This window comes from Rhamphochromis longiceps, linkage group LG14, assembly GCF_057381845.1.
Source record: "Rhamphochromis longiceps isolate RC_006_pf linkage group LG14, R_longiceps_female_GT1.1, whole genome shotgun sequence".
NCBI lineage: Eukaryota > Metazoa > Chordata > Actinopteri > Cichliformes > Cichlidae > Rhamphochromis > Rhamphochromis longiceps.
Window position 1 is genome coordinate 25317685 of NC_140570.1, and position 25044 is coordinate 25342728.

Here is a 25044-nt window from a genome sequence, read left to right on the forward strand (position 1 = left end):
AGGTAATATCTCAAGATTTCAATTTACATCTGAAAACTCCAAATTTTAGTCATTAAATCGAAATTTCAGCATATTAAGTTGTCATTTTTACTTACAGATAGATAAAAAGAAATCACGGGCATTAACAAATTTCCATCCCATACTTCTAAATGTAAGAAATCCAAAATTATTTCTGGATGGTCAACTTTGGTATTTCTTGAATATCAAACACAAAAAAATGCAAATATAATTTTTTTTAAGCTACCTTGCTGTTACGATGTTTACGCTTTTGATTTATCAGACTAAAATTTTTTTTAACCTTTCTCAATTGTAAAGGTTACTAACGGTTTTTCTTTAGCGCCTAAAAAGCCAAAATTCGTGGTGCACTTGAAGGTAACTCCATTAAATGACCTGTAGGCCACCGTCGGATCATTTTGAGTAGGTTTGTGACGTTTTCTTAGACATAATAAAGATTGTTTTGGGTGACAACATTTTGTTTGGTCGCCTTTTTCTTGGGTCTTTTCTTATTTACCGTACTTGTGGTTTTTAACTGAGCTAAATCGTGTTTCTTTTTTGTTTTTTTGTGGCCGTTACGTCTTGTCGTTTGGAAGCTCGTTAGCTTGTGCCACTTCAGGTGTCTCTGGAAGTTACTAAGCCTGAAAGTTAACGACACTTGCCTCCGTTTTACCAGCGCTTCCTCTTTTACTTTAACCACATGCTGATACTTCACTTCGTGCAGCAGCGATTCGCACACACTAGCTGAACAGCTCATGATCACAGACACATCATCATTTTCACGCCCTGCCAGAAGTTTTTAAAAACCTCTGCATCCCTGTCAGCTATTTTTAACTGTATACCATCGGAGGAGCACTTCAGGATCAGTCAGGTAAGGTTAGCTCAAGTTTTTGTGTGTATGTGTGTGTGTTATTTTTTTTATCCGTTTGGTTGTTTTGCTTGGCTGAAAACACGCAGATAAGACTTGTCTCTTCTTATTGTTTGATCACAGGAAACTGGTACGCGTTTTAATTTAGGGCCAAGTTAAAATCAGGATTTTAAAAAGCTCTAGTGCTGCCCAAGCTCAAATTGAAAGTGTGTGTTAAACCGCCCTTTAAACAAATGACTTACTGATAAGTCTCTTCATTTAGATTGGCTGTGTTTTCCATTTTAGCCACAAAGTGTACGCTGCTGATTGAACAAACAGATGAGTGGTTTTGATGGCAGTGCTTTACTGCCATTTATCACCCTGAGATCTATTTTAAGGGAGTGTTGTTGTTGTTTTAAATTTATTTTATTTTGTTGGGGTTTTTTTTAAGACTTGTTTTGAAATGATCAACTTCCCATAAACTATGTGTCACTGTATGAGCCCCTGCGGATGGCACAACATTCACAGTTATACAGGCCAGCGTGAGTCATTATATAGGATTATTTATTATTTGGATTATGAATATAGTGAACTGTGTGGTTCTGTATGAGCTGTATTTTCCTTTGTTATCCTTGCTGTCTCATTTCCTGTAAGCACTCCTTTTGAGCTGTCACAGCAAATAACAATCACTTTACCTCACCGTGTTTCATTTATAATGTCGGAAAGGCTTTAAACGGCTTTCTGATAGAGGAAAAGTCATAATTTGACCCTTTTTAAACACTACTGTCTTTTGTATTTACATGAGAAATGTTGCAAAACAGCAATTCCTATGAACAGATAGAGGAAGTTGAACCTGTGTTTTGACATAGCTGACTAGAACGACTGTAAATGCATTATTAAAGGGAACAACCTGTGCTTTTTCTTGTTTTCTATTATTTATATATAGTGAATGATCAAATTAAAAAATAACAAAGGAACAAAAGTTAAGTAAGTGGGGTTAGCCTACCAGCAGCCTGAAGCGTCAAACTGCTGGTACACTGTACATAAAAGATGGACATGGCCATAGTGACATCACCTGTTGTTCATGAGTTCTCATTTTGAAGCACTGAGCCTAGCGTTGTTTCCGTCGCCATCTTGGTGGTTTGAAACTAACCGTGATAACAAGGCGGATCAGGCGAAGAATCCAAAGGAGGCTGCAGCCCCGTAGGCTGGTAGCTTGTACAGTCGTTTATTGGAGATAATTATTTTCAAAAAATTCAAGTTTGACTTTAACTCAAGAAGGCTTGAAACTACCAACCAATACCATCAACACATCAGAAATAACATTAATAACTGCTGTAACAAAACATTTTCCCAAGTATTGGATAAAGTGTTTATTGTATCCAACTTATCTTGAAAATAAATATAGAAAAATCAGAGGAGTCGCCCTCTGCTGGCCTTTACAAAGTATGCAGGACATGCTGCCTTCTTCCATCTTTTCTATACAGGTAGTGAGACTTTTTTTTAAATTTATTTATGAGGGGCAGCAAATCAGAAGAAATCTGAATTAAAGAGGAGGGGAAGTGGATCTATGAGTGTTTCAGATAGTAAATGACTTCACAGGCAGCACCAAGGCCCAGTATAAGATAAAAGTGGGTTATTTTGCATGCTGTATCAGAATAGACAAAAGTACTCTTGTAAAGTCCATGAATAAAGATAAGTTAGAAGGGATCTTAATAGTTTAACCCTTTAACCAGTGGAAACAAGTTACGTCATAAAAGTAGACCATCTATATGGGCGAATTTGCTGTTGCAGCGATGAGCATTTAACATTTGTCTTCTTAAATAATCAAATTCTTACATATTAATTTAAAGTGATTGTTCTTTGCCTTGAAAAATGTCCAAATTATGTAATGCTGACTATTTAAACTCCTAATTTAGACATATCAATGCTTTGTTATATGACCACTATTCCCTATTGGGGGAATTTTTTTTATTTTTATTTTTATTTTTTGAAAGAAACATAAGGATAGCAGTCTAAATGAAGCTTACTGGGACAAATGAATCGTGTCCAGACACAGGAGGGCAGTATTAGACAGACGTGACTAATGGTGAAACTGACTAAATCTCAGTGAAACTTTTACAGTTTTCCCCCACATCAGCCCCCCCTGTAATATTTAAATCTTTGTTCTTGTCATATTTTCCTGTAATTATACTCCAGTGCAGTTTCCAGTGAGCCTTTATCTGACAGTTTCTGTCCTGTCGTCTGGAAATAATATGTGACTTTTAAGGGTGATTAAGCACATACGAGTTGGCATTCTTGAATCAAGCGCTGGTTTAAATGTGCGTTTGTTTTTGTATTATCATTGTGTCATCGGGGACTCTTTAGGTAAGGTAAGGTAAGGGTTTAGGGTTTTATTTGTCTATTGTCCTTGCAATTTTATTTACTAAATCACACATCATCTGCTTTTTCCCACAGATCAGTATAATCCCAGATGATTAACAGGGATTGATCAATAGCACTAACTGAAGTGTGTGATTAATGGATTACCGTTGCTTGATGGAGTCACTGGCTAAGTAGTTTCGACTGTTTTCTAAATCATACTTTGAGGGTGTGTCTGGGTCACTGCTACTATTACGGCATGCAGGATGGGCCAAACTCGCTCTGCTCTATCGCACAGCACTGCCACCCGTGGCAGAGCGAAATGGAAAGCGGGCGAGACAGCCCGTCGACTTCGTATCCGCAGACCTGGGAGCGGAGAAAAATCGAAAAGTGACCAGTTAAACAGGAATCCGATGAAAAATAAAGTGCTGTCGTATTTGGGAAGGAGAAAGCGAGACTCTAGTCAGGGGGAAGCGGATTTGGGTGGCGGAAACGCAGCTGGAGATCCAGCAACGCGCCGCGGCCACAGAGTAGGAAAGTTGCCGAGGGACGAGGTGGTGTCGGGGGTTGGGGAACAGCGAGCAGCCGCGGGTTGTTTTGACACGCCATCCGGGCTAGATGGAAATACTGAACCGACACAGCACGTCGTGAACCGTGAAGCAACCGCTGGTTCATCCGATGCACCAGGCTTGGAAAGTAAGAGCTGTGAAGTCAGCGGCGCGGGCTGCGAGGAGCCGAAACCCGTGCGAAAGAACAATGCCTCGGATCCCCAGACGAGGGCCATGGAAGATAAGCCACTGGGGGGAAGCAACCACGATCCCATTGTGTCTCAGGATCGAGTATTAACTGGAAATAGCACGCGTTCATCCAACTCACCCCCTCTGAAGACCTCTGACCCGGACATTGAGGGGATTTTGTCTAGTTTGGCCTCGGATCAACTTTTGGACTGTGGACTTTCAATTAGGGACGATCAAGCCGAGGCTACAATGACAAAAACCGACTGTAGCACCGTTTCATGCACACCCAAAGCGACCGGCAAACTGAACAGCAGCTGCCCGGTTGAAACAAAGAGCCAAACGGACTCTGATCAGACCAGCCAGAGTCCACCAGGAGGCCAAAGTTTCCCAGGAACCATACCCAAGCTCATCATAACCAGAGACCCCAGTCCGAACCGCTCACAGGTCGCATCGAACCTGCTGAGAATGGAGCCCAACACCGGCTGTCTGGAGCCTCAACCGGACGACGAGTCCCCCTGCTCGGACAGCGGCTGCGGAGGGTCTCCCGCTCTGATGCGGTCCCCCAGGAAGCTGTCCAACTCCTCTTCCATCGGCCTGTCCTCCGCCTCGTCCTTCGAGGAGTCAGAGGACGACTTCACAGGCAGCGACATCGAGTCCAGCCGGTCTCTGTGCAGTCCGGAGGATGGGACGGGGGTGAGTGTCTATTCAAGTCTTCTTCCGCAACAGACAACTTTTATAAAGTTTTCTGTTCAGTTGCTTGCAATATATTCTTCATAAATATTTTAAAAGACCTTCAGCTGGACTCTGACAAGAAACCATAAACTGGTCTTACTACCAAAGCTACCAAAAAATGAGTAATGCAAATATTGTGCAATTGACTATATATGATGGCATTACAGTATTTGAAGCTATTCTTTCCATAAACAAACATGTTGTTAGGTGTGACCACACTGGAACTCATTGTAAAATGAAAATCAATCAAAAAGAAAATGATACAAGTCGGTAACTGACTAGGTATTACATATTAAAATGTAGTACACACACCCTGCATAGGAAATGTACAGTAAACATTCCTGAGTCCTGTGTCAACCACAAACACTTTATTTTGTCATCAAATGTAAACAGTGTGTGAGAGCAGGTGTGTCAGTCACTGCTGGTGCTATAAAGACAGTCAAGGAAAGAAATTTGTTTAATATGTGTCACGTTGATAATAAAAGGTCATTATTTGTCAGGAGGTGGAGATTTTTCAGCTGCTGTGGTGCAAATGAGGGGAAAAGGGCCCATTCATTCAGGAGAAACTTTTGATCTAATGTGTGTCATGTGTGGTAGAAGGCTTTGACTCACACTGCCCTGATAATGAAACATGACTGTAACAAATTTAAACCCAAAGGAGAGGAAAATGGTTATTATTGCCAGCCCCCACTTCTGTGTCCTTCCATCACCCATGCCACATGATCGCATGGCTTTGATGAGCTCAGCCTGAGGACCATTTAAACATTGTTTGAATGCATTTCTTAACTGCTCGTCATTCGTTTACAGTCAGCACTTTGAGCTGTGACCAGCCTTCGTTATTATAGAGCTTAGCCTGCAGCCCCAAGAGGCTTACAGATTTTCCTCTCCTCCGTCCGGGAGAAGTAGCTTAAAGTTTAGTAGGAAGTTGTGATGATTTCCTCAGGTATCAGGAAGCTTTGATGCACTGTTGACTACCATGCATGGAATGCTTTAAAAACAGGATGTGTCTATCAGTATCTTCTTATCATCACGGTAGCTCTGTGAATGCTGAATGTCCAGGTTTTCATGCAGGGCCACATTACCAAGAAAGATTTTCAGCTGTCAGTGTTGTGATTCATACTGCGATGCCCAGGACATAATGATCTTCTGGTGGATGTGGCGGAAAACCCACCCTTTTAATTTATTTATTCATTTTCATAGATCAGGAAAGATTGAGAAATGCGTCACCCATGAAAATTGATGCACTTTGAAATTCACGGTCATACATTAGACCACCCCAGAGTCTCCTCTTTAACATATATTACTTTTGCTTTTCTCCAAATTGTTTAGTCCTTCTCAAAGAGCTGCACCAAACACAGGCCTCTTGAGACCACCGTGAGGTGGAGACAAGCTCCAGTTGATGTTTAATGATTTGATTATTCCTGTGAGTGAGGATCTAAATGTCAAAATAAAGACAGTGTGGGCAGCTTTCTTCCTTCATGCATGATTTTACAAAACAAAGTTCAGCAAAAACTTAATATAACTCGTGTCACGATGGCTTAATTAGATTAAGTATAAAAATAACATCCATATCGAGTCCACCCATCTAGTGATCTCAATCAACTGAAAGATGAACATTTTATCCACAGAAGTTTGTCTGTTACTGTCGCAGCTTTAGTTGAGATCAAACATTCTTTCGACTTGTTTCAAATGTAAAACATCACAAAAAAATGAGAAAAACCACACCTTAATCTCTTCTAAGAAGCCAGTGTGGTATCTTCAGATGTTTGTTTTTCTATGTTCTGCAGTCTTAACATGCAAGCAGTGCTATAAAACAGAAACACTTTAAATCCTCGCATTCAAAAAGGAAAAACGAAGAGTTTTTGCTTGAAAATTATAAAAAATAAAACGCCTATAATTTATAATACCCCCTCATGTTTACCGTCCCCTTTGTCAGTCATTCGTTTAGTGTAAAGTCCATAAAATACCTCTGTCATGTTCAGATACACATTTCTGCAAACATATTGATTCACATATTGCATGTTTTGAGTGAACAGGACAGCGGACAGTGTAATTTCCTGGCTATTATAACAACACGCAGGAAGTGAGCAACCTGAGTAGTTGCACTTGAGGTGTTGTAACAAACAGGATGACGCTGGCCTGTGGTTTCTGATAAGAGCTGGTTTTAATGGGCATGTTTTGTCATATGTGCAGCTGTGTGGAAAACGCTTTTGTTTGTTGTAATTAATAGAAAGAGGGAGTGTGTGTGGCCGTGCCGTCAGCTCACAAACAAACCTAACATTTTCTTCATGAGGTGACGTGAGCAGATACTTGTTCGCGCATGCACGCACACAGACACACACACACAGAGCGATGCCGTCTTGCATTCAGAGTTCATTGTGTGTCATGGAAAATTGGGCTGAAGGCTGAGCCGGTTGCTAGGCAACGTCTTTGCCATATATGGTGTTTTTTTTTTCTCCTTGTGTTGTTCACTCCACCAACAGTGTCTACTCTGTCCCTGACATTTGAATGCTATAAGATATAAATTCCTGCCAACGTCTGCTGTGCACAGCAGCGCCGATATTTTTGCATGATCATGTCTTCCATGTGAGACACTCTTTCTCCCTCTACAGTTTGCCTGCACTTATATAAAAAGGCTTAATATTTTCCTCTTAACACACTGTGAAACATACAGTGGAACGGAAAACAAGAGGAAAATTAGAGTAAGCAGACAAAAGAAGGAGCGCGCACAGATGAAAAAGATGCAGCGAAACTTTGAACACGTAGCCTACACTTGATGATTATTCTTATTTATGCATGCTTATTCACTCATGAGCCACAATTGCAGACTTGTTTTCCGTCCCACACATCACTCCCACAGCACTTATACACAAAATCCACGATACAGGAAAGTCCACGTTAGTTAAAAGTTAGCTTCGCTTTTATGTATTTATGTGCACAACACAGAATTACCTGATACAAGATGTATCAGGTTAAGATGTAACGCCCGCAATGAAATAAAATCCAGTGGTGCAGGAAGCACCAGATTCAGACTATCAACGCCTCGAGTAAAAATTCTCCATTACTTCCAAGCAAATCATTTGCTTTTGGAACGTTGGCTGTTTCTTATCAACAATCTATTAAGGAAGTAAAGAGCATCATATCTCTTAACCCTATATCACACCTATAAAACTGTGCCTAGCTGGATCATTAAACATGTTGTCTCTGGAGTATTTTTTAGGTCGCTGTTCTGTTTTTGTAACTGTGCGCATGTGCTTTAGTTTTTGCAATGTGTGACATTTTTAATGTTATATGGTTATGCTCCGGATCTTATCTTTGAATACGTGCTTCTGCACTTTTGTTTTTCCTATTACTGTCTATTATTTCCATCCATCTCCCAGGGACAAGATATGAAAATGAGCCTGTATGACTTCATCTGGCACATTCACACTATGGACAATGTACACTGTACACTGCCCCGTTTTTAACAAACAAACAAAAGACAAACAAAAAAACAAGACCAACAGCTTTTGAGTAAAAGTACTCACAGCGTTTGGAGGGGGTGGGGTGGGGGATCATCATTTCCTTCATTACATAAAATTAAAAGACGTGCATACAGTTAAAGAACACAATACTGGATCACAAAAAAAATCCAAAACCTGGAAAGCAGTGAGACTTAACCTCCTGTCATAAAAGGTAGAACGCTGTCATTGATCCTTTCTAAACCAGCAAATCAAATTTTGCTCATATATGCCATAACCCCCACACATGTCCTCATGTGTATAAATAAGTAATTTTGTTATTATGACTTGATGCACAAACACAAACTTTTAGTGTGGTTTGTAAAGTACAAGCAAAAAGCCGACTTAACCAGCCAATACATTTAATGGACTCCCAAGTGAGATATTGCTCATTTTTTACTGAAGAAAGATGTTACCAAAAATGACAGTTCCATATAAGGAGTCCTTCACTCATAAATCTGCAAGTTAAATACTTAATATGCGAGCTGGAAAGTGAGCTGCTTTTCTTAGCTCAAGGTTTCACTGGAACTATATCAGATTTTATGTAAATAAGAGTTGCCAAAATAATGTTTTTATAGTTAAATGTGCTCCGCAAATAGAATCGGTCGTTAGTGGAAAATCATTAAACAACACACTGAGATGTAATGTAGGTATAAGAGGTCGAATACTTCCAAGTATTCAGGAAACGGTGATATTAAAGGGAAAAAGTAGCAAATCCAGCAAATACCAAATGTATTTTCATTTGTCAGTGATATCAGCTGATGACGTAATACCGTGTTTCTGGCACATGCAAATAAACATTTCAAATATTATCAGATAAAAGAGACATGTGAGTCTGTTTTCTGCAGATGGTTTTCAGGCGGAGGTTGAAGCCGGTGCCATCTTCTGTGCGTTCACTGGCCCACCACAGTGGAGCTTCATGAGCTCTGAAGACTTGAGTGAAGGGAAAGGGATGTGGTTTATATAAAGTAGTTTTGAGAAAAGGTCTCTAAGAGTACCTGAAAACACGGTTCGGGTTTGCATACAGTATGGTGTCACTCTTGTAGCTGACTGTCGCTTGACAGGTTTAGTTTTGTCCCCGTGCACAAACGCACAACTCCGTAGGCCACATAGTAGTCAAGACCTCATCATGCAGACAAAAGAGGAGCTGTGGGACTATATGGAAATGTTTGTTGGCTCTACCCCCACCTGCACTGAATCTGGCAGGAGATTGGCTAAGCATGAGGCTCAGGATAGGCCCAGAGGGGATTAGAGGATGAGAGAGTGAGACAGGAGAGAAACAAAGGTTTACACTGGGAGAAAGCGAAGACGGCTCGCAGAGTGGGGGATTTGCGCCTTCGGGGAGACGGGGTGAATGATTTCAGGGATGAACTGCGAGTAACAGGACTAGTTCAAACAGGCAGAAAGTGGCGAGAGCCAGAAAAGGGACAGCCTTAGGACACTTGGTGGATATGTTTGATGACGGCAACAAAGAAATTGAGAAAGCGTGAAGAAATCAAAGGGTGGAGTACTAAAATTCTGCAATGGTGCAAATTGTGAATTAGAGTGACAAAAAGGAGGTTGTAGAGACGCACGAGTGATTATTTATCGGGCGATAAAGGAGACAAACAAACACCAAAAATTGACAGCTTGACTAAAGGTGATTTACCAGAGGAAGACCGAGCAGACAGTGGACTGAGTTAAAGGACGTTATAGATGACTGTGAAGGATCTCACGCCCACAGGGAGGCACGCGTCCCTGACGTTTGATTTAAGAGACCCTGTCCTGATGGCGGGGGGCATTTTGTGTTGGTTGCGTTCTCGTGTCGTCTCCGGGGTCGTGTGTATCTGTGTCGGCACCTGCCTCCTCCTCCACTACTGCTCCGTTTGCCAGGTAAGAAAAGGGTCCAAAAATAATTATTGAGAGAGCAGAGATACTGATTCAAATTTAACCTACCTCAGCCACTGTTATAAATGTACGCTGATGTCATGCTTCCTCAGAAACATGATATAAGGGGAGATTGTATCAAAGAGACTTGGGTATTCAAATAGAAATTAAAAAAAAAGATTGCTGTTGTAGCTGTTACAGCATATGAGGGCTATCTGGCTCGCGTTCAGCCACAAAGAACTGTATCTGGGTTAAGAAGCCAGTAAGCCAGTAGCAGCAGGCTCACCATGCTGCACACCAAGTGCTGCTATAACAGCTAAAAAGTAAGGTTTTGGAAAGGTGTACTAAATATTAACATTATAATTTAATAGCACCAAAAGTTGAAGTAGCTCCCACAACTTGTTTTAGCCAGCTGATCATTACAGGCCTCATTATGGGCTATAATTATTGAAGATGGGTCTTTTTCTCCTGACCACAGTGGCCTTTGGTGGCGGCTGTGCACATGGCCACAAATGGTCTACATATATTTCAAGGCAAAGAGTCTGTTACATTACTCGTGTTATTTTTTGACAATTTTACAAGCAAAGATGTGTTTTAATTTTTGAGTAATTAAAAAAAAAAAAAACCTTGTTAACTGGTGAGTCTTCTTTTATATGCTGGAAAATCGCCACTAAAGGGCTACTGAAGTGGCAGTGAAACACCTTCCTCGTCTTGGATGCATACTTTACACATCTAAAGCAGAACATTCATGGCCCTTGTAACGTCTCTTAGCAGCGCCATTGTTGTCATTGTCTGCTGTGCTGGGAAGTGTTAGGGCCGGTGACATTCCTGGAATTGGATCCCATAGGTCTAGGAAATATGAAGAAGGGATGGGAGCACTACAGGGGGAAAAAAAAGAAAGTGGTAAAAGCAAGGGATCTCTGTCTGTTTCAAAGAAAAAAATTAAAAATAACCTCAAATGGGGGTTGATATGATAACTTTGTATGTTTGTGTTTTGTGTACAGTTTTCATGAGTTATATAAAAGAAAGTGGAGATGGCGAGGGTTTGACTGTGTGGGGTGAAATGTGACCTCAGCATTTAAAACGTGTTTGTGTGTGTGTGGGACGGCTTCTTCGCTTTAAGCTGAAACGTCGAAAGCTCTTTATGTGCTCTTTGATGGGCTTCTGAACATTTATCAAACCACCCTTTTAAGAACGCCTTAATGTCCACAAGAATATTAGCAGCATTAGTATTTGGCAGTGCATCTGCTGTTAAGGAGGTGCATTCAGCTCCACAGAGGCAGCACATTAAGCTGTCAGCATAGGGCCATCAGAGAGCCTGACCTGGACGAGGAAAGTGAAAGAAGAGAGGCTGAAGCATCACGTTTCTCCCCGCTCAGGCCTTCTGTCACTGAACTGGTCTTCAGATGGAAACAGATGCTGGTAATGACTAAATATTAGTGAGGAGAAGAAGTAAAAGATTTGATAAGTAAACAGATTCTGTTTGGGCCACAGGTGAATGCTATTTCTGGACTTGTGCATTCAGAAAACTAATATTTATCTGTGATCAGTAATCACAGCACGTCGTTACAGCTGGCAGGAAATCTAGTCAAATATTCAACTGTAAACTAAAAATGTTTAAATAAAGGTCGAGCATGTTTTGGGAATTTTAAGAGTCTTTCTAGAGTCTCTGGTGACAGTTTTCTTGCCTGAGTGGAAAGTTGAAATGTCGCTGGCTTTTGTTGTGGGTTCATTTGGATATTTTCCCTTTGAGTTTGAATATAACCGTTCTTTTTGCAAATAAAGAGAAGAGGAGTTTTGCTGAATAGGCTGAGATATTTGTATTTATTTGAAGTCTAATCAGAGATTTCGGTTAAGGTAAAGATCAGCTCAAACACATCCTGAGAGACTGTATGGGGTGTCAACAGGCAGTGGAAATAAGCAGGCTAGTAAGAGAGAAAAGAGAAAATAGATAATAGAAGTGTTTCATCACTGTGATCCTGCACATCTATTAGTGTTTGTCTGTGGGTCAAATGAAGGTGTGGTTTGCTCAGTTAAGTGAGCAAGAGGAATTTTTGTCATGTTGAAAATTCAGTCGTTTACGTCACATGTGGTGAAGTGCTGTTCTTCACCCAGACGAGGCTGAGGTTAGAGTAAGGTGAATCTGTGGGTGTCGTTTAAGATTAAGTCCACAGCCGTCTCTCGTTGACTCTCTTCACCTTCGGCCTCTTGCTAAAAATCCTGGTAGTGACCTGCTCTCTGTTTTAAGCAGAATTTCTTTTTATTGTAGGCTTCGTGCCATCTCATGTTAAGATTAAACCTGTTATCCATCCTGGGATCTGAGGTTGAGAAACTGATGATAAAAGATTTAAATGCACACTCATTCTAGTTCTTAGAATGGTTACAAACTTACATGTTTGATTCAAGTTATCGCACTAATATACCAGAATAAATAATCCACAATTAAAGTAAAACCCTTTGGAAAGTTTCATCCCGATACGTAAAACTGCTCCTTCTCCTTCAACTAAAAAGTGTTTTTAAGGCTTTCAAACTGTTGCGAACAGTTTAAACTTGAAGCATTTTTTCCCCCCTTCTTCTTCTTCATTTGAGGTAAACGCATACGCAGTGTTTCCAGTGTGTTTATGTTCCTGGATTAAGACTGTTTTACTGTGACAGTTTCCAAGAGCAGCGGGGGGAAGGAATGCAGAGCAAAGGGAAGAGCAATCTCTCTCTCACACGCATACAGAGAGAAATAATTTAGTTGTAAAAAGATAACTTTTATGGTTATGGCCTCTTGCATTTTATTACTCGCAGAAACCGGTTTTGTTGCCCAGTGCTAATTTTCTTTCTGCTCCTTTAACCTAATTGTCTCTGTGCTTTAAACCGGTTTGGTGCATAGAAGCATTTTAGGACTTAATCAGCTGAAATGTAAAACACACACACACACACACACACACACACACCCAGAACTGGCTGTCCGTTTGTTGTGATTTCCCACACACATGTTCTAATCAATCAGTATCAGGCGCCTCTCTAACTGCTTGCGTCAAAGCGGCTGTTGCACAGTGTCCTTGTTCTACTGTTTCCCAACACATATTACTGTAACCCACACACAGGCCCACAAGCTCGCAAACACGGAGGTTCTGTTTTACGACACCACAGCGGAGGTTTTGGTAAATGTTTTATGAATGGGCTTTGTCGTGTATGCGGCACACCTGGCCTTGGCTGCAGGGGAGGGTCTGTCCAATGTCTACTGATATGTTTGTGTGGGTATGAGGACAGTACAGGTTGGGTTTTCCTTTTAATGAGTAATCAGTCTTTTGGCCTGCACTCAGCTCAGTACTGTTTGTCCAGGAAAGAAAGCTCCTTTTCTGATTAGTCAGAGCTTCAGATTTATTATGTGTGTGACCGCCCATGCTTTTTTAAAAAACAAGGCGATGAAACCCTCTATTGTTTTTTTTCATCTTTCAGAGTAAGTCCTGGCACAAGCTGAAGACCATGGTTCACTGGTCCCCCTTTGTCGTGTCCTTCAAGAAGCGTTACCCATGGGTGCAGCTTGCTGGCCATGCAGGTATGTGTAAATGCAGGATATTTGTACACCTGCATATCAGATGCATTTATATGGAGGTTCCTTCTAAGAAAAGAACAAAAGATTTATGCTACTGTCGTATCTACTGAAAGGCTGGCAAGCATAAAGTTTAAGGGCAACAGTGCCGGCTCTATCCTGCTCACTTGTACGCCTTTTTTCAGATCTGCAGACAAACAAAAATGCACAGACATGTTGTAGTTTCTGATCTTTCTGTCTCATGCGTCATTAATTTTCTTTCCCTATCTTTCTCCAAGGTAACTTCCAGGCTGGGGAGTACGGGCGTTTGTTGAAGCGATACTGTGAGTGTGAGCAGCAGTGCCTGCAGAAGCTAATGACGGACTCTCTGCGCCCCTACGTGCCCGGATATTACGGCATAGTACAAAAAGACGACCATGACTACAACCTGATGGATGACCTGCTGGCTGACTTTGACTCGCCTTCCATCATGGACTGCAAAATGGGCAGCAGGTAAGACTTGGCACGTGACAAAGAGAGTGTATTTGTGTAAAAAGCATTTTACCAAAAACAGCTTGTGCCTTAGGAAGGCAAAATGATTCTTGAGAGTTTACCTTCACGCACATTTACTCTTGAATCGTGTATGTAGAATGAAGGCTGTGCAAACATTTAAATCTAACCCAAACTCTCAGGACTTACTTGGAGGAGGAGCTGACAAAAGCCAGGGAGCGTCCACGTTTGAGGAAGGACATGTACGACAAAATGATTGCCGTGGACCCCGGGGCTCCAACAGAGGAGGAACGGGCCAAGCAGGGTGTCCTCAAACCGCGGTACATGCAGTGGAGGGAGACACTTAGCTCCACCGCCACCCTGGGCTTCCGGATCGAAGGCATTAAGGTATGAGGTCATGCTGAACACACAAACACATCTAGCCTGAAGACCTCAGCTTCAAGAGAATAAACAGCTGTGCTTGTTGCTGCAAAGACGTAAACCAATCAGTGGGAGTAAACACTTATCAGTTTGTTCACAAGACAGACCACGTGCACTGGGGTGAAATGGAAAATGTGGTTGGTTAACATGCAGTCATTAGGGGGACTGTTTGTTCTTTCGAAAATAAATCCGAGGCTGGTTATCAGTTTGTGCCAATAGTGAATTTGCATGCTACTCAGAGACTAAAGAAAAAATGTGATGACACGCAGTGTATTAAAGGCTCGCTGCAGCTGTATTTTCCAGTTGAACGAGTTCTGTGACTGTGGAATTTATTTAGAGCCATTTGTTTCCACCTCGAACCTCAACAAAACACAACTGTTAAAACCTTCTGTTATCCAGATAGTAGCGTGAATCGGCATGTATAAGCTGAAGTGAGTCATTATGACATTTTTGATGGTTTCCTTTTTTTCTATATAGAGAGCTGATGGAACCTGCAACACCAACTTTAAGAAGACAAAACACAGAGAGCAAGTGATGCAGGCCTTGGAGGACTTTGTCGATGGCAACACTCAGATTCTGGTATGTTGTTCAATTGTTATGTTTTGTAAATGCAAAAAAGCAAAAAGCAGGAATCAGCAGCTGCTTAGTTTAACTCGGCCGGTGAGAAGAGGAAACGGCTATCGTGGCTTTGTCAGCTCCTCTGTAGGTCACTAATAGGTTGTTCTGTTATTTAGAGGAGTCTCTCACTGACTCGCATCAGACACACAGACAACAAGCTGTTACTTTGTTCTTAGATTTGTACAAATAAGACAACCAGATGTGGCATGTTCATTAGTAAATCTTAGAGATGCTGCTTTATGCTCCACCGCTTCTCGGGTCTGCACTGTGCTCACTCTATACAGGACTTACATCCTTGTTTCACGCGATAGCACCTGCATCAAACAAGGATGTAAGGTTTTACACTTACCTTTAAATAAGAAAGAAGAACAAAAAGTGTTTTGTTTGGGTTTTTTGGCTCCAATTTGCAAATTCCCACAGTCTCAGTTTCTGTGTCCTTTTTTTCTGTTTTCCTCAGAAACTCTACCTGCAGCGGTTGGAGGAACTACGCTCAGCCCTGGAGCAGTCACAGTTCTTCAGGACACACGAGGTGAGACGGACTCCGTTCTGACTTCTTCTAACAGACCTGTTGTCTGTGTTGCTGATTTGTTACAATCCCATCAGCGCTGCATACTTAAACTCACTGGTCTTGCTGGTTTATCGATTGCAGGTTGTGGGCAGCTCTCTTCTGTTTGTGCACGACGCCTCAGGAAAAGCGAAAGTCTGGATGATCGACTTTGGAAAAACGGTCCCCTTGCAGACACCTCAAACTCTCGACCACAGGACTCCCTGGGTGGAGGGCAACAGGGAGGACGGCTACCTGTGGGGACTGGACAACCTCATAGACATCTTCAGCACCATGCTCCTGGAGACTCCTTGAGCGAGACACAGGACTGCAGTAAGAGACTGATGGGATGTTGAAGAAGATTATACAAACTAAGAGTGACAGAGGAATGGCTAACACAGGGCCACCACTTCAGTTACTCCTTTCAGGGCTCACACCAAGTGACTTTATCAACTTGTACCAGTGTGAGAAGGGCGGGCGAAGTGGAATATGCCAAAAGGTTAACGTTATGCATTATGTGGAATAAGGGGGCGGATGACACGAGCTGTTAAATTTAAAGCACAATTGTAACTTTGTTTTGTTTTACTTGGGCTGTGGTTTATTTTCTGAGAGTACAGGCCTCTGCACTCATGGACCTTTAGCAGTCACTTTTTATTGCAGAGACTCATCTCGCTCCTCCTCACAGCTCCCTCTGTTGGCGAGAGGTGGCCAGAGCAGCCACCTCCTCAGCCGTGATCTTGACCAACAGGAGCGTGTTTTTGTTTTTGTTGTTTGTTTGTTTTTTTTAAACGAGCCTCTGAGGAGTGTTGGATTTTTTTTTTTTTTTTATCATGGACCACTTTTGATGACTAAGTATACAGCAACACTAAAAGCAGTGGTCAGACCACATGTTAACTAACTCAACATGTAAATACAGTTTAATTTAACTTTGTTTTGTTTTTTCCTGCCTTGGTATAGCCTTCTTACTGTGTTTGTATGATTTCTGTGCCTGGCTTTTTAAAAAAAGAAACTGAGCTATCTGATCATTCCACTTGCAGTGGACTCGTGCTATTTTACTTCCAAAAGAGTTCACCCAAGTATGAATCGATTTACATTGAAATCCCACAGTTTTAACTTTTCTTGGAAACAGAAAGTTTTTTTCTTAATTGGACTTTTGTATGAAAATGCAGTGATTTTTAGTAAGAAGCTCGACAGCCTTGTTTGTCTGAAGTTTGTTGCACTATGGATTCTCACAAAGCCATTGAACAAAACATGTCTGTGCGTCTCCAGCAGAGGTTTAAGTATTGGGTTTACTGTTCAACGTAAATATTTCTGCCTGTTATCTCGATTCGCTGAGCAGTGTTGCTTTAGTCTGTGAAACTGGAATTACCCGATTAATCTGATCAGTTCGTGTGGGCTCTGACTTACACACAAACTCAAAACCAAAAAAAAATAAAAATAAAATCTGTGTATGAGCGATGACGGGTGTCTGAGTAAAACAGAGGTTAAAGGACACCGCTGTAAACATAATTAAGCTAGGATAGACAGGAGGAATGTGGGTATTTACATTTTTGTATGCAACATTGAAAGTTTACAAAGAAGCGACACTGTTATACGTGCAGGCCGTGCTTGTGAGCATGTGCATCAGATCCCGACGGGAATGTGACGCATTGGTGAACGTCAAGTGTCCAGTCTTCCTTTGACAGTGTCAGGCAGCACTGTTTAGGTGGGTGGGGGTGTGGGCGTGTGGTTAACTCGGCACGAACATTTCCCACACAAGTGCTGTGAACGCGTGACTTAACAAGATTGGAATTCGAATTCAGGAGTTTAGATTTTTCATCTCCGAAGGGTAAACATGGCAGGAGAGACGGATAGTATAGTGTTTACAAAGTGTTAAAAACCTTTGCCCAGAAAGTCTCTATATTTGTAAAATGTCAAACTATCAGGTTTTCAAAGAGGGTGCTGCTTTGTAAGCAAGAAAACTGGATTTGTGACCACATTTTGTATTTCAAAGGCAGCGCTTTTCACAGAAAGAACAGACGGACTGATTGAAACTGTTTATAAACCTCTGCTTTGTCCAGACGGTCGTGGATTACAATAAAATGAAAGTGGAGAATTTTCAGAGTTTTGGGGGATTTTTATTGTAATTTTTTTTTCCGTTCTTTGTACAAACACACACACACCAAATCATATACTTTTGTAAAAGAGCGCTGAATCAAGATGATCTAACATTTAATTATAAATTTAACACTACTGTAAGAATATGTCCTGTTCAGTCAGCTGTGACCTTTTATCACAAGTTTCTAAATAAAACCAGATGAATCATTTTGTGTTGAACTGTCCCTGAAAACTGAGATGGTGGAAACTTTGTGTAAAAACTAGATGACAATTTATTTTTGGTTGATAAGAAAATTAGCAGTCCACAAGTACAGAGACAAGAAAACCACCTTAATGAAGATCAGAATCAAAATACTTTTATAATCCCAAAGGAAATTATGTAGATGTGACAGAAGCTTCTTTTTTTTTTTTAAATTTTTATAAGTAAATTAGGAATCAAAGTGCTAGTTTATCATTTTGGCTGTAGAAATTTCACATTTAGATGAACTTGCATGATTTAGAGGTCATACTATGCCTCAGCGCTGAGGAATGGCTTGCAATTTCCATCATCTGTCAAACATGCTGGAGGCGCTGTTATAGTATGGGCGTATCGATGGTGTGACTGCTGACAGAAGCAGCAGGACGACTTCTGAAGTGTGCATGACTTCTGCTCAAATTCAGCCAAACGCTGCAAAACTGGTGCTTCATAAACAACCTACAAGCTTCTTAAGGGGGACAAACTGTAAGCTTATAAATGGGTTAGTCACAATTATTTAACTAAGCCGGATTTTTACTTGGTAACGGGCCTGCAGGGAGGAAATAAAGCATTTCATAACATCCAGCCAGGCTTCATGCAGTCGCCAACTGCAAATGAGGTTCATCGGAGCAGATTTTATAATTATCTTAGTTTATCTGATTGTCTTTGAGCCCATGGAAACTGATGGGCTGTTCACATTCATTTGTCTACTCACACATTTTAAGAGTGCATGATCAAAATGACTTCCGCGTCTTTCTTTTTTTTTTTGTACAACAATGGTTCAAAATTAGAGAGAAAACCATGATTTCACACACCAGTTACACAAAATTCTGACGGCATTGCAAAATCAACAAGTCTTCTGATCTTGTCACACGTTAATGGCCAGTGTGAGTTACGGGTTGAAGCCAGCATGTATCCTGTAGTGTCTGTAGGATTTGAGTTGAAGGAAACTGAACATTTATGGCTCTTATAGATGTTTCACCTCCTAACTGAAAGGCTTTTTCAGTTCTAAAGGCTAATGAGGAGTCTCGGGTATTCAGTATGTCTTCAGTGTGGTTTTTACCGTGGAGGCGGTCTTTAACTCACCCTGTAATCACGCGTCACTGCTACATGAATCAAGATATAAATTCTTTGAACTGCCTTCAATTGAAGCGGTTAAAACTACCGTGATGTGGATGATTGAGGACCTGCACAACTAGAAGTATGTTTTCAGCGCCTGACAAAAACACTGCAACAACCAGCACAGGCTTTTATCGCCTGACATATTTTCTATGCTCTCTGCTCCATAAAAGCATTCATTTGAATGACAGAAAAGTAAACCTGTTTGATTTAGCAGTGTTTAAACAAGCTCAACAGCAGCCAGAAAAGCAACATTTGAAACCCTATTTCTCCACTCCTGTTTAAAGTGGGGGGTTTTTCACCTCACTCACTGTTATCACTGTCAGGAGGAATTTCCCCCGACATGCCCATCCTGCTCCTTCCAATATTTTCTGTCAAAATGTTTTTAAAGCCGCCTATACTGTGCAAATAAATGTGATAATAAGCGGCAGCATGAGACATATATATATATATATATATATAGCTTTTACAGTTAAACTGACACAATCCTTGTTAGTGGAAAATTATAAGACGACTACACATTTTACAAAAACAGTGACCAGAGCATGGCTGAACATGTGGGTGTGGCTTCTCCCTGATAACCCTTACTTTAAAGCCCTTTTAATTAAATAAATAAATAATGTGTGTCTGCTTCACTGTGTGGATCTTGTGTGGAGCATCACCGCCTTTCCAGCCAGACCGGCCTCCACCCCTCCTTTGGGAACCACATACTTGGTGCCATCACTGGCTCTCTGTGGGTCCATCATCCTCAGCTGCCCATTGCTCTGAGCTACAGTGTCCAAACTCCACAGCTGGTAGCGCAAGCTTTTACCTTGCTTAGCGAGGATGTAAACATCTCTGAGCGCCGTGCTGCCGGCGGGACAAGATGAGCTGCTGTCGGCGGCGAGGTAGAGCCACGGCAGAGAGGGATCAGGCTGAACATGCTCTTTACTCACACTCCCCTGGTCCACACCGAGGAGAACGCCTGGAATGAATAAACTCTGTTACTGTGTGGTCTGATTAGTCAAACTAGGCTCACTTTAAGGGAAATCCTACATAATAAACCCTGCCTTAGGTTGGGTTAGCTATTCATTCTTACCTGAAGCAACTGCCCAGTGCGCTCTGTGGCCACTACGCTGGCACGGCTCGTGGTTGTAATCCTCGTCATAGCTGTAAAAACTGTCAAGGAGTTTTGCTTTTCTCTTTAATCACAAATCCAAATCTACTGCTTTTCCTTCACAGCAACCCTTTCCCCATGGTTTGGTCCAGGATACGGGATGAGAACAGGCTGTCTCCCCCACAGGTGTGAGATGATGGCTGCAGCATTATTACCACTCAGACCCCCCGAAAGGAGCTTGGCCTTGCAGCCACACACCTCTTCTGCCAGCAGGGCCATATTGTCAGCTGACAAAATAAAAAGCTTAATGAGAACATAAAGAAATCAAAATTCACCAGCTTGAAACTGAATGTTTACTTGCTTGTGAAACATTAAATTAAATATCGGCTGCAAAATGTGTCATAAAGTTCCAAATGTTTAATCACAGCCTCCACCTGTTTCTTTTGCGTTTTTTTTTTTGCTCCCAAATACAAACAGACCTGAAGAGTTCACACATTTTTATTTTATACCCGAGAACATTTCACCCTGAGCCGTGTATCCCCTGCTCAGAGCTGTCTGAACCACCGTCTCCATGTCGACACTCAGCCGCGGCTGCCGTAGGTAAGCAGCCATCCACAAAGCCACCAGACCACACCTACAAAGTTACCAGAAATAACACACTGAACAAATATGTCACCCACTCACGTAAAAGAAGTCAGGTAAACCAAATAACTAAAAACAATAAAATACTACAGAAGTTTAAAATTGTTGTGGAAACTGGCGTGCTATGCAACATACTTCTTAACCAAAAATAGATTGAGTTGTTGAGTGACAGGTATTACAGTGACACTTCACTTTAGTGACTTACTGTGGACCATCTTGAATGAGTGATGGCACGTAGGTGTTCGCCAGAATCCACTGCAGGTCCTTCCTGAAACTGAAGAACAAACAAATGGCACTGCATAACATGAAGGCATGGAGCTTGTTAACCGTTTATCTGCTGCACTTACACAAATGAAAAAGTTTTTTTCTCAGCCATGAATCAATTCTAAGCATCAGTTCCATATGTTGTGTCATATTATCTGCATCAAAACTGTAGCAGTTTACGGCATGTGAGTGTTTCCTATCCCCAACTGTTTCTAATCCCTGCTTTCTGATTCTTTTATAGTCACGTGTTAATCAACTGGCTGATAACTGTATTGGCTGCTAAGGTTTCAGGATACTTTGAGGAGTCAAATGCCAGCATTATAAAAAGCTTCTTTCACAGGACTATCATGTACAGTACTGTGCAAACGTCTTGAGCCACCCTTCATTTCATCCCGTTTTGCTATAAAATTTTCAAATAGGTTGTCTTTGGATGATGACTGCTTTTCATTCAATTCAATGGAATTCAGTTTTATTTATACAGCACCAGATCACAACAACCGTCGCCTCAAGGTGCTTTATATTGTAAGGTAGACCCTACAATAATACATAAAGAGTAAAACTCAACAACCATACGACCCCCTATGAGCAGGCACTTTGGCAACAGTGGGAAGGAAAAACTCCCTTTTTAACAGGAAGAAGCCTCGAGCAGAACCAGGCTCAGGAAAGAGCCGCCATCTGCCGTGACCGGTTGGGATGAGGGGGGAGGGGAGGAAGACGGGACAAAAGACATGCCACGGAAGAGAGCCAGAGATAATTAATAAGTAATGATTCAACTCAGAGAGTTCTATTAACACATAGTGAGTGAGAAAGGTGACTAAAGAAGCACTCAGTGCATCATGGGAATCCCCCAGCAGCCTACACCTATTGCAGCACATAGTTAGTGCTGGATCAGGGTCACCTTTATTCCACTGACACTGTGTTTGGAATCATTGTCATGCTGAAAATGAATTTGTTGCCAGTTAGATGCTTTCCAGATGGTACTGATGGTGGATCAAAATGTGATGGTATTTTTCTGCATTTATAATTCCATCTCGTGTAATTCGGCATACCTCAGCCTTTTCTCCCTGTTTTCCTTCCTTAAGAACAGCTTCTTGAAAGACACACTTTCAGTGAGACCATTTCTGATGAGGCTTCAGTGAACAATAGATGGATAAACTGAAAGGCCAGATCCATCTGATTCTGCTTCCAGTCTTTAATGGATTTCTTCTTATTTTACAAGGACATTTCTTCCAGATATTTTTCATCTGCTGAAGTTTTTTAGGCCTTTCACTTCTTTTGTCTTCTATTTTGCAATTTTCTCAAATATTTAAGAACACACTACACACCAAGCAAAAATACCATTTTATGTCTGCCAAATTGTATTATCTGACACTTTTTCATAGATTCAACTAAAGAAATGGGAACAAATTATGTTTTTATATAATAGGCTGCTAGTAACAAAGTGCCCAAAGATACAATTTAAAATAAGTACTTTTCCAAGTTGTCTGTAATGTGACTCACACTGACAACGGTTTGAGTTAGGTTCCCTTTTTTATGCTATGATTCATAGGTCAATATTAAGTTGCACAAAAAAGATTATTCCTCTGAATAAACGTCAAATGGGAGGACTGGACTGAGAATGAGTGGAAAAAGCAGCCAATGCCCAAAGAAAAACTTTTCAAAGACCTTCAGAAAGTCTGAAGAACTATTGTTAAAGACCAATTTAAAAAAAATGACAAGAAGGTCTCACTCTTGGCTCAGGACTTTTGCCCCAATCTTGACATTCAGTTTTATTGACTCCATGTCAGAGATATATTCAGGCAACTCTCTGTTCTTGGGGTTAAGCTACAATGCAATAATATCACAATATAATAGGATAATGCAACTTTGTAGCAAAGTTGTAGTAGTACTCAATACAAAACAACATAACCATCAGAGAAACACACTCTTTGTATACAGTCCATTGTGGTGTCTGTGCGTGTACTATTTTTAAACTTTTTAATTAAATAACAAATCTCTCACTTTACTACTGTCTTTCATCCTTCCTGTGAGATTCATTTTCATCACTGCAAGCTAGTTAAGGTCTCTCTTTACTTTAATTCATAATTACAGCCATTTAGGTATATTACAGTTATTTGTTATATTTTGTAACTTTGTAGCATTATTTCATTTAGTTTAGCTAGTTACTGTTCTTAACGTCTTGGAGCAGCTGTGATCACATAATTACCTGTGTGATTAATAAAGTATCCTGATTCTGATTGTGGGACACTTATCGACTCATAAGTTCATCCGTTCAGACATCTGACCAGGATGCCTCCAGGACAATACAGGAGAGGTATTTTGGGCCGGCCCAGGACACACTGAAGAGATTATATCTCTGAGATTTTCCCGAGCAAACCCACTGTCCCCTCAGGAGAGATGGAGGAAGATGAGAAGGAGGTCTGCTGCCCCCACCACCCACATAAGTGGCAGAAAATAGATGCATATATTGCTCTGTCAATACTTTATCTCACTGCTCACTGGTTCTGGATTATATAACTGTACATTCTGAGATGTGTCCTGGTCCGTGGGTTTTGTTATGTTTTAGGTTTTCTGGACTTTAGATTTCTTTTCACTGTTATTCCTTAAGATTTTTATTTTTAAGCTTTTTACTTGAATTCTGGTTTATATTGGTTATTAATAGGTAACTCTTTGTTTAGCCTAGCCTCCCCACGTGTCTTCTTGTATCTTGTAGTTAAGTTGTTGTCTCTGTGTTAGGTGTCCCTCTGTTACATTACTCACTTGGTGAATCCTTGCCTCTTATGTTTGGTTTTTAGTTCCTGTGTCTTTGATTAGTTTAAGCGCATGGTTGTGTTGTTTGTCCCTAAAAACATCATCAAAGATAAGTTACACAGTCATGGCTGATTATGCTGCACATGGATTTTTAATCAATAACCTGTATGGCTGTGCTGGCAGATGAAACATTTGAACTGCACAATGGATCCGCTTGATCAACTTGAGCATGACTGTGTGTGACAAATGTCTGCCAAGCATGTGAGCACTTAAAAATGTGCAGATTTATGTGCAGATTTATCAATTTTCCACACAAAGCGAAAACATTCATGATAAAAACCTGACCTGGTCTCCCTCTGACTGATCAGCAAGCAAGCCTCTGTGTGATCTCCCTCTACAGCACGTCTACTGCTGGCTATAGTCTGATACAGCTTCTTCTTTGGTGCTGACGTTTGAGGTGGTGTACATGGAGCAGGTGGAGGAGGTGGAGGCGGTGGAGGTGGCAGGGAGCATTCCATTGACATCTTCTTCTATCCTGAGGAATTCTGGACTAATAAAGTAGAAATTAGTTAGAAAACGGGGGCAAGCTGCAGCAAGCCAGTATAAACTGTAATTATAGAACCTGCAACTACCTGCCCAACTTCGACTTCTTCTTATAATAAGCTAATAACTAAACCTGTCAACATACAGGACCAAATGACGAACGTTATTCGATGTTGGAGACTATTTTAGTGCAAACTGGTGTGCAGAAATCATATACAAGTACTTGGTTTATGGTCTTTTGTACACTTACCCCACACCCACTTATCTAACTAGCAAAGCCAGCTAACGACACCCGGCTTGTCCCCATATTTGGCAGTACTACTCTCGCGCTGCGTCTTCTTCTTCTTCTTCTTTGTGTAGTCACTCCTCAGGAACATAGAAACATACCGCCCTCCGGTGCATCTAAATTATCTCAGTACCAACTGCAAAATTAATACATATGACTCTAACTGCTAGTTAAATATGAAGCTAAAGATAAATTATAAGAATTTAAAAAAGCGCTAAAATAACCCGGACTAAAATATGTGCCACACCATAATCTGAACTCTGAGAAGAATTGTATCAGAATGTCTGCCCCTATGTTATATTTTTAGCCAAAACTGTGACACAAAATGTTATGTTGCCACAATGATTGGAAACAGCTAC

General features: G+C 41.1%; 2 protein-coding genes across 4 annotated transcripts; one reads left to right on the forward strand and one right to left on the reverse strand.

The window, feature by feature from the left end:
* The first annotated feature begins 744 nt into the window (after positions 1 to 744).
* itpkcb (inositol-trisphosphate 3-kinase Cb) lies at positions 745 to 17956 on the forward strand. Its single transcript, XM_085429396.1, has 8 exons — positions 745 to 865; positions 3299 to 4632; positions 13488 to 13587; positions 13860 to 14073; positions 14253 to 14457; positions 14968 to 15069; positions 15566 to 15637; positions 15758 to 17956. Exons 2-8 carry the CDS (start codon positions 3469 to 3471, stop codon positions 15965 to 15967), a joined length of 2067 nt encoding a protein of 688 aa, XP_085285522.1. The 5' UTR covers positions 745 to 865; positions 3299 to 3468; the 3' UTR covers positions 15968 to 17956.
* actmap (actin maturation protease) lies at positions 17232 to 25040 on the reverse strand. 3 transcript variants are annotated; one of them, XM_085429403.1, is made up of 8 exons: positions 24650 to 25039; positions 24489 to 24532; positions 24202 to 24406; positions 21047 to 21115; positions 20709 to 20833; positions 20357 to 20486; positions 20182 to 20252; positions 17232 to 20067 (listed from the first exon to the last, which is right to left on the reverse strand). In XM_085429403.1, the coding sequence occupies exons 3-8, from the start codon at positions 24378 to 24380 to the stop codon at positions 19736 to 19738; spliced, it is 906 nt and encodes a 301-aa protein (XP_085285529.1). In that variant the 5' UTR covers positions 24381 to 24406; positions 24489 to 24532; positions 24650 to 25039; the 3' UTR covers positions 17232 to 19735. The 3 variants fall into 3 exon arrangements, with proteins under 3 accessions (XP_085285529.1, XP_085285530.1, XP_085285528.1); XM_085429404.1 differs by lacking the exon at positions 24489 to 24532 and having other exon boundaries at positions 24202 to 24401; positions 24650 to 25040; XM_085429402.1 differs by lacking the exon at positions 24489 to 24532 and having other exon boundaries at positions 24650 to 25038.
* Between the last annotated feature and the right edge of the window lie 4 nt (positions 25041 to 25044).

Coding starts and splice junctions, on each gene's coding strand:
- itpkcb (XM_085429396.1), top strand. CDS start 3,469: ATGGGCCAAACTCGCTCTGCTCTATCGCACAGCACTGCCACCCGTGGC. Junction 4,633..13,487: donor GTCCGGAGGATGGGACGGGG/GTGAGTGTCTAT, acceptor TTCATCTTTCAG/AGTAAGTCCTGGCACAAGCT. Junction 15,070..15,565: donor ATGGCAACACTCAGATTCTG/GTATGTTGTTCA, acceptor TGTTTTCCTCAG/AAACTCTACCTGCAGCGGTT.
- actmap (XM_085429404.1), bottom strand. CDS start 24,380: ATGTCAATGGAATGCTCCCTGCCACCTCCACCGCCTCCACCTCCTCCA. Junction 20,253..20,356: donor AGACAGCCTGTTCTCATCCC/GTATCCTGGACC, acceptor CAGTTTTTACAG/CTATGACGAGGATTACAACC. Junction 20,068..20,181: donor GCACTGGGCAGTTGCTTCAG/GTAAGAATGAAT, acceptor TATTCATTCCAG/GCGTTCTCCTCGGTGTGGAC.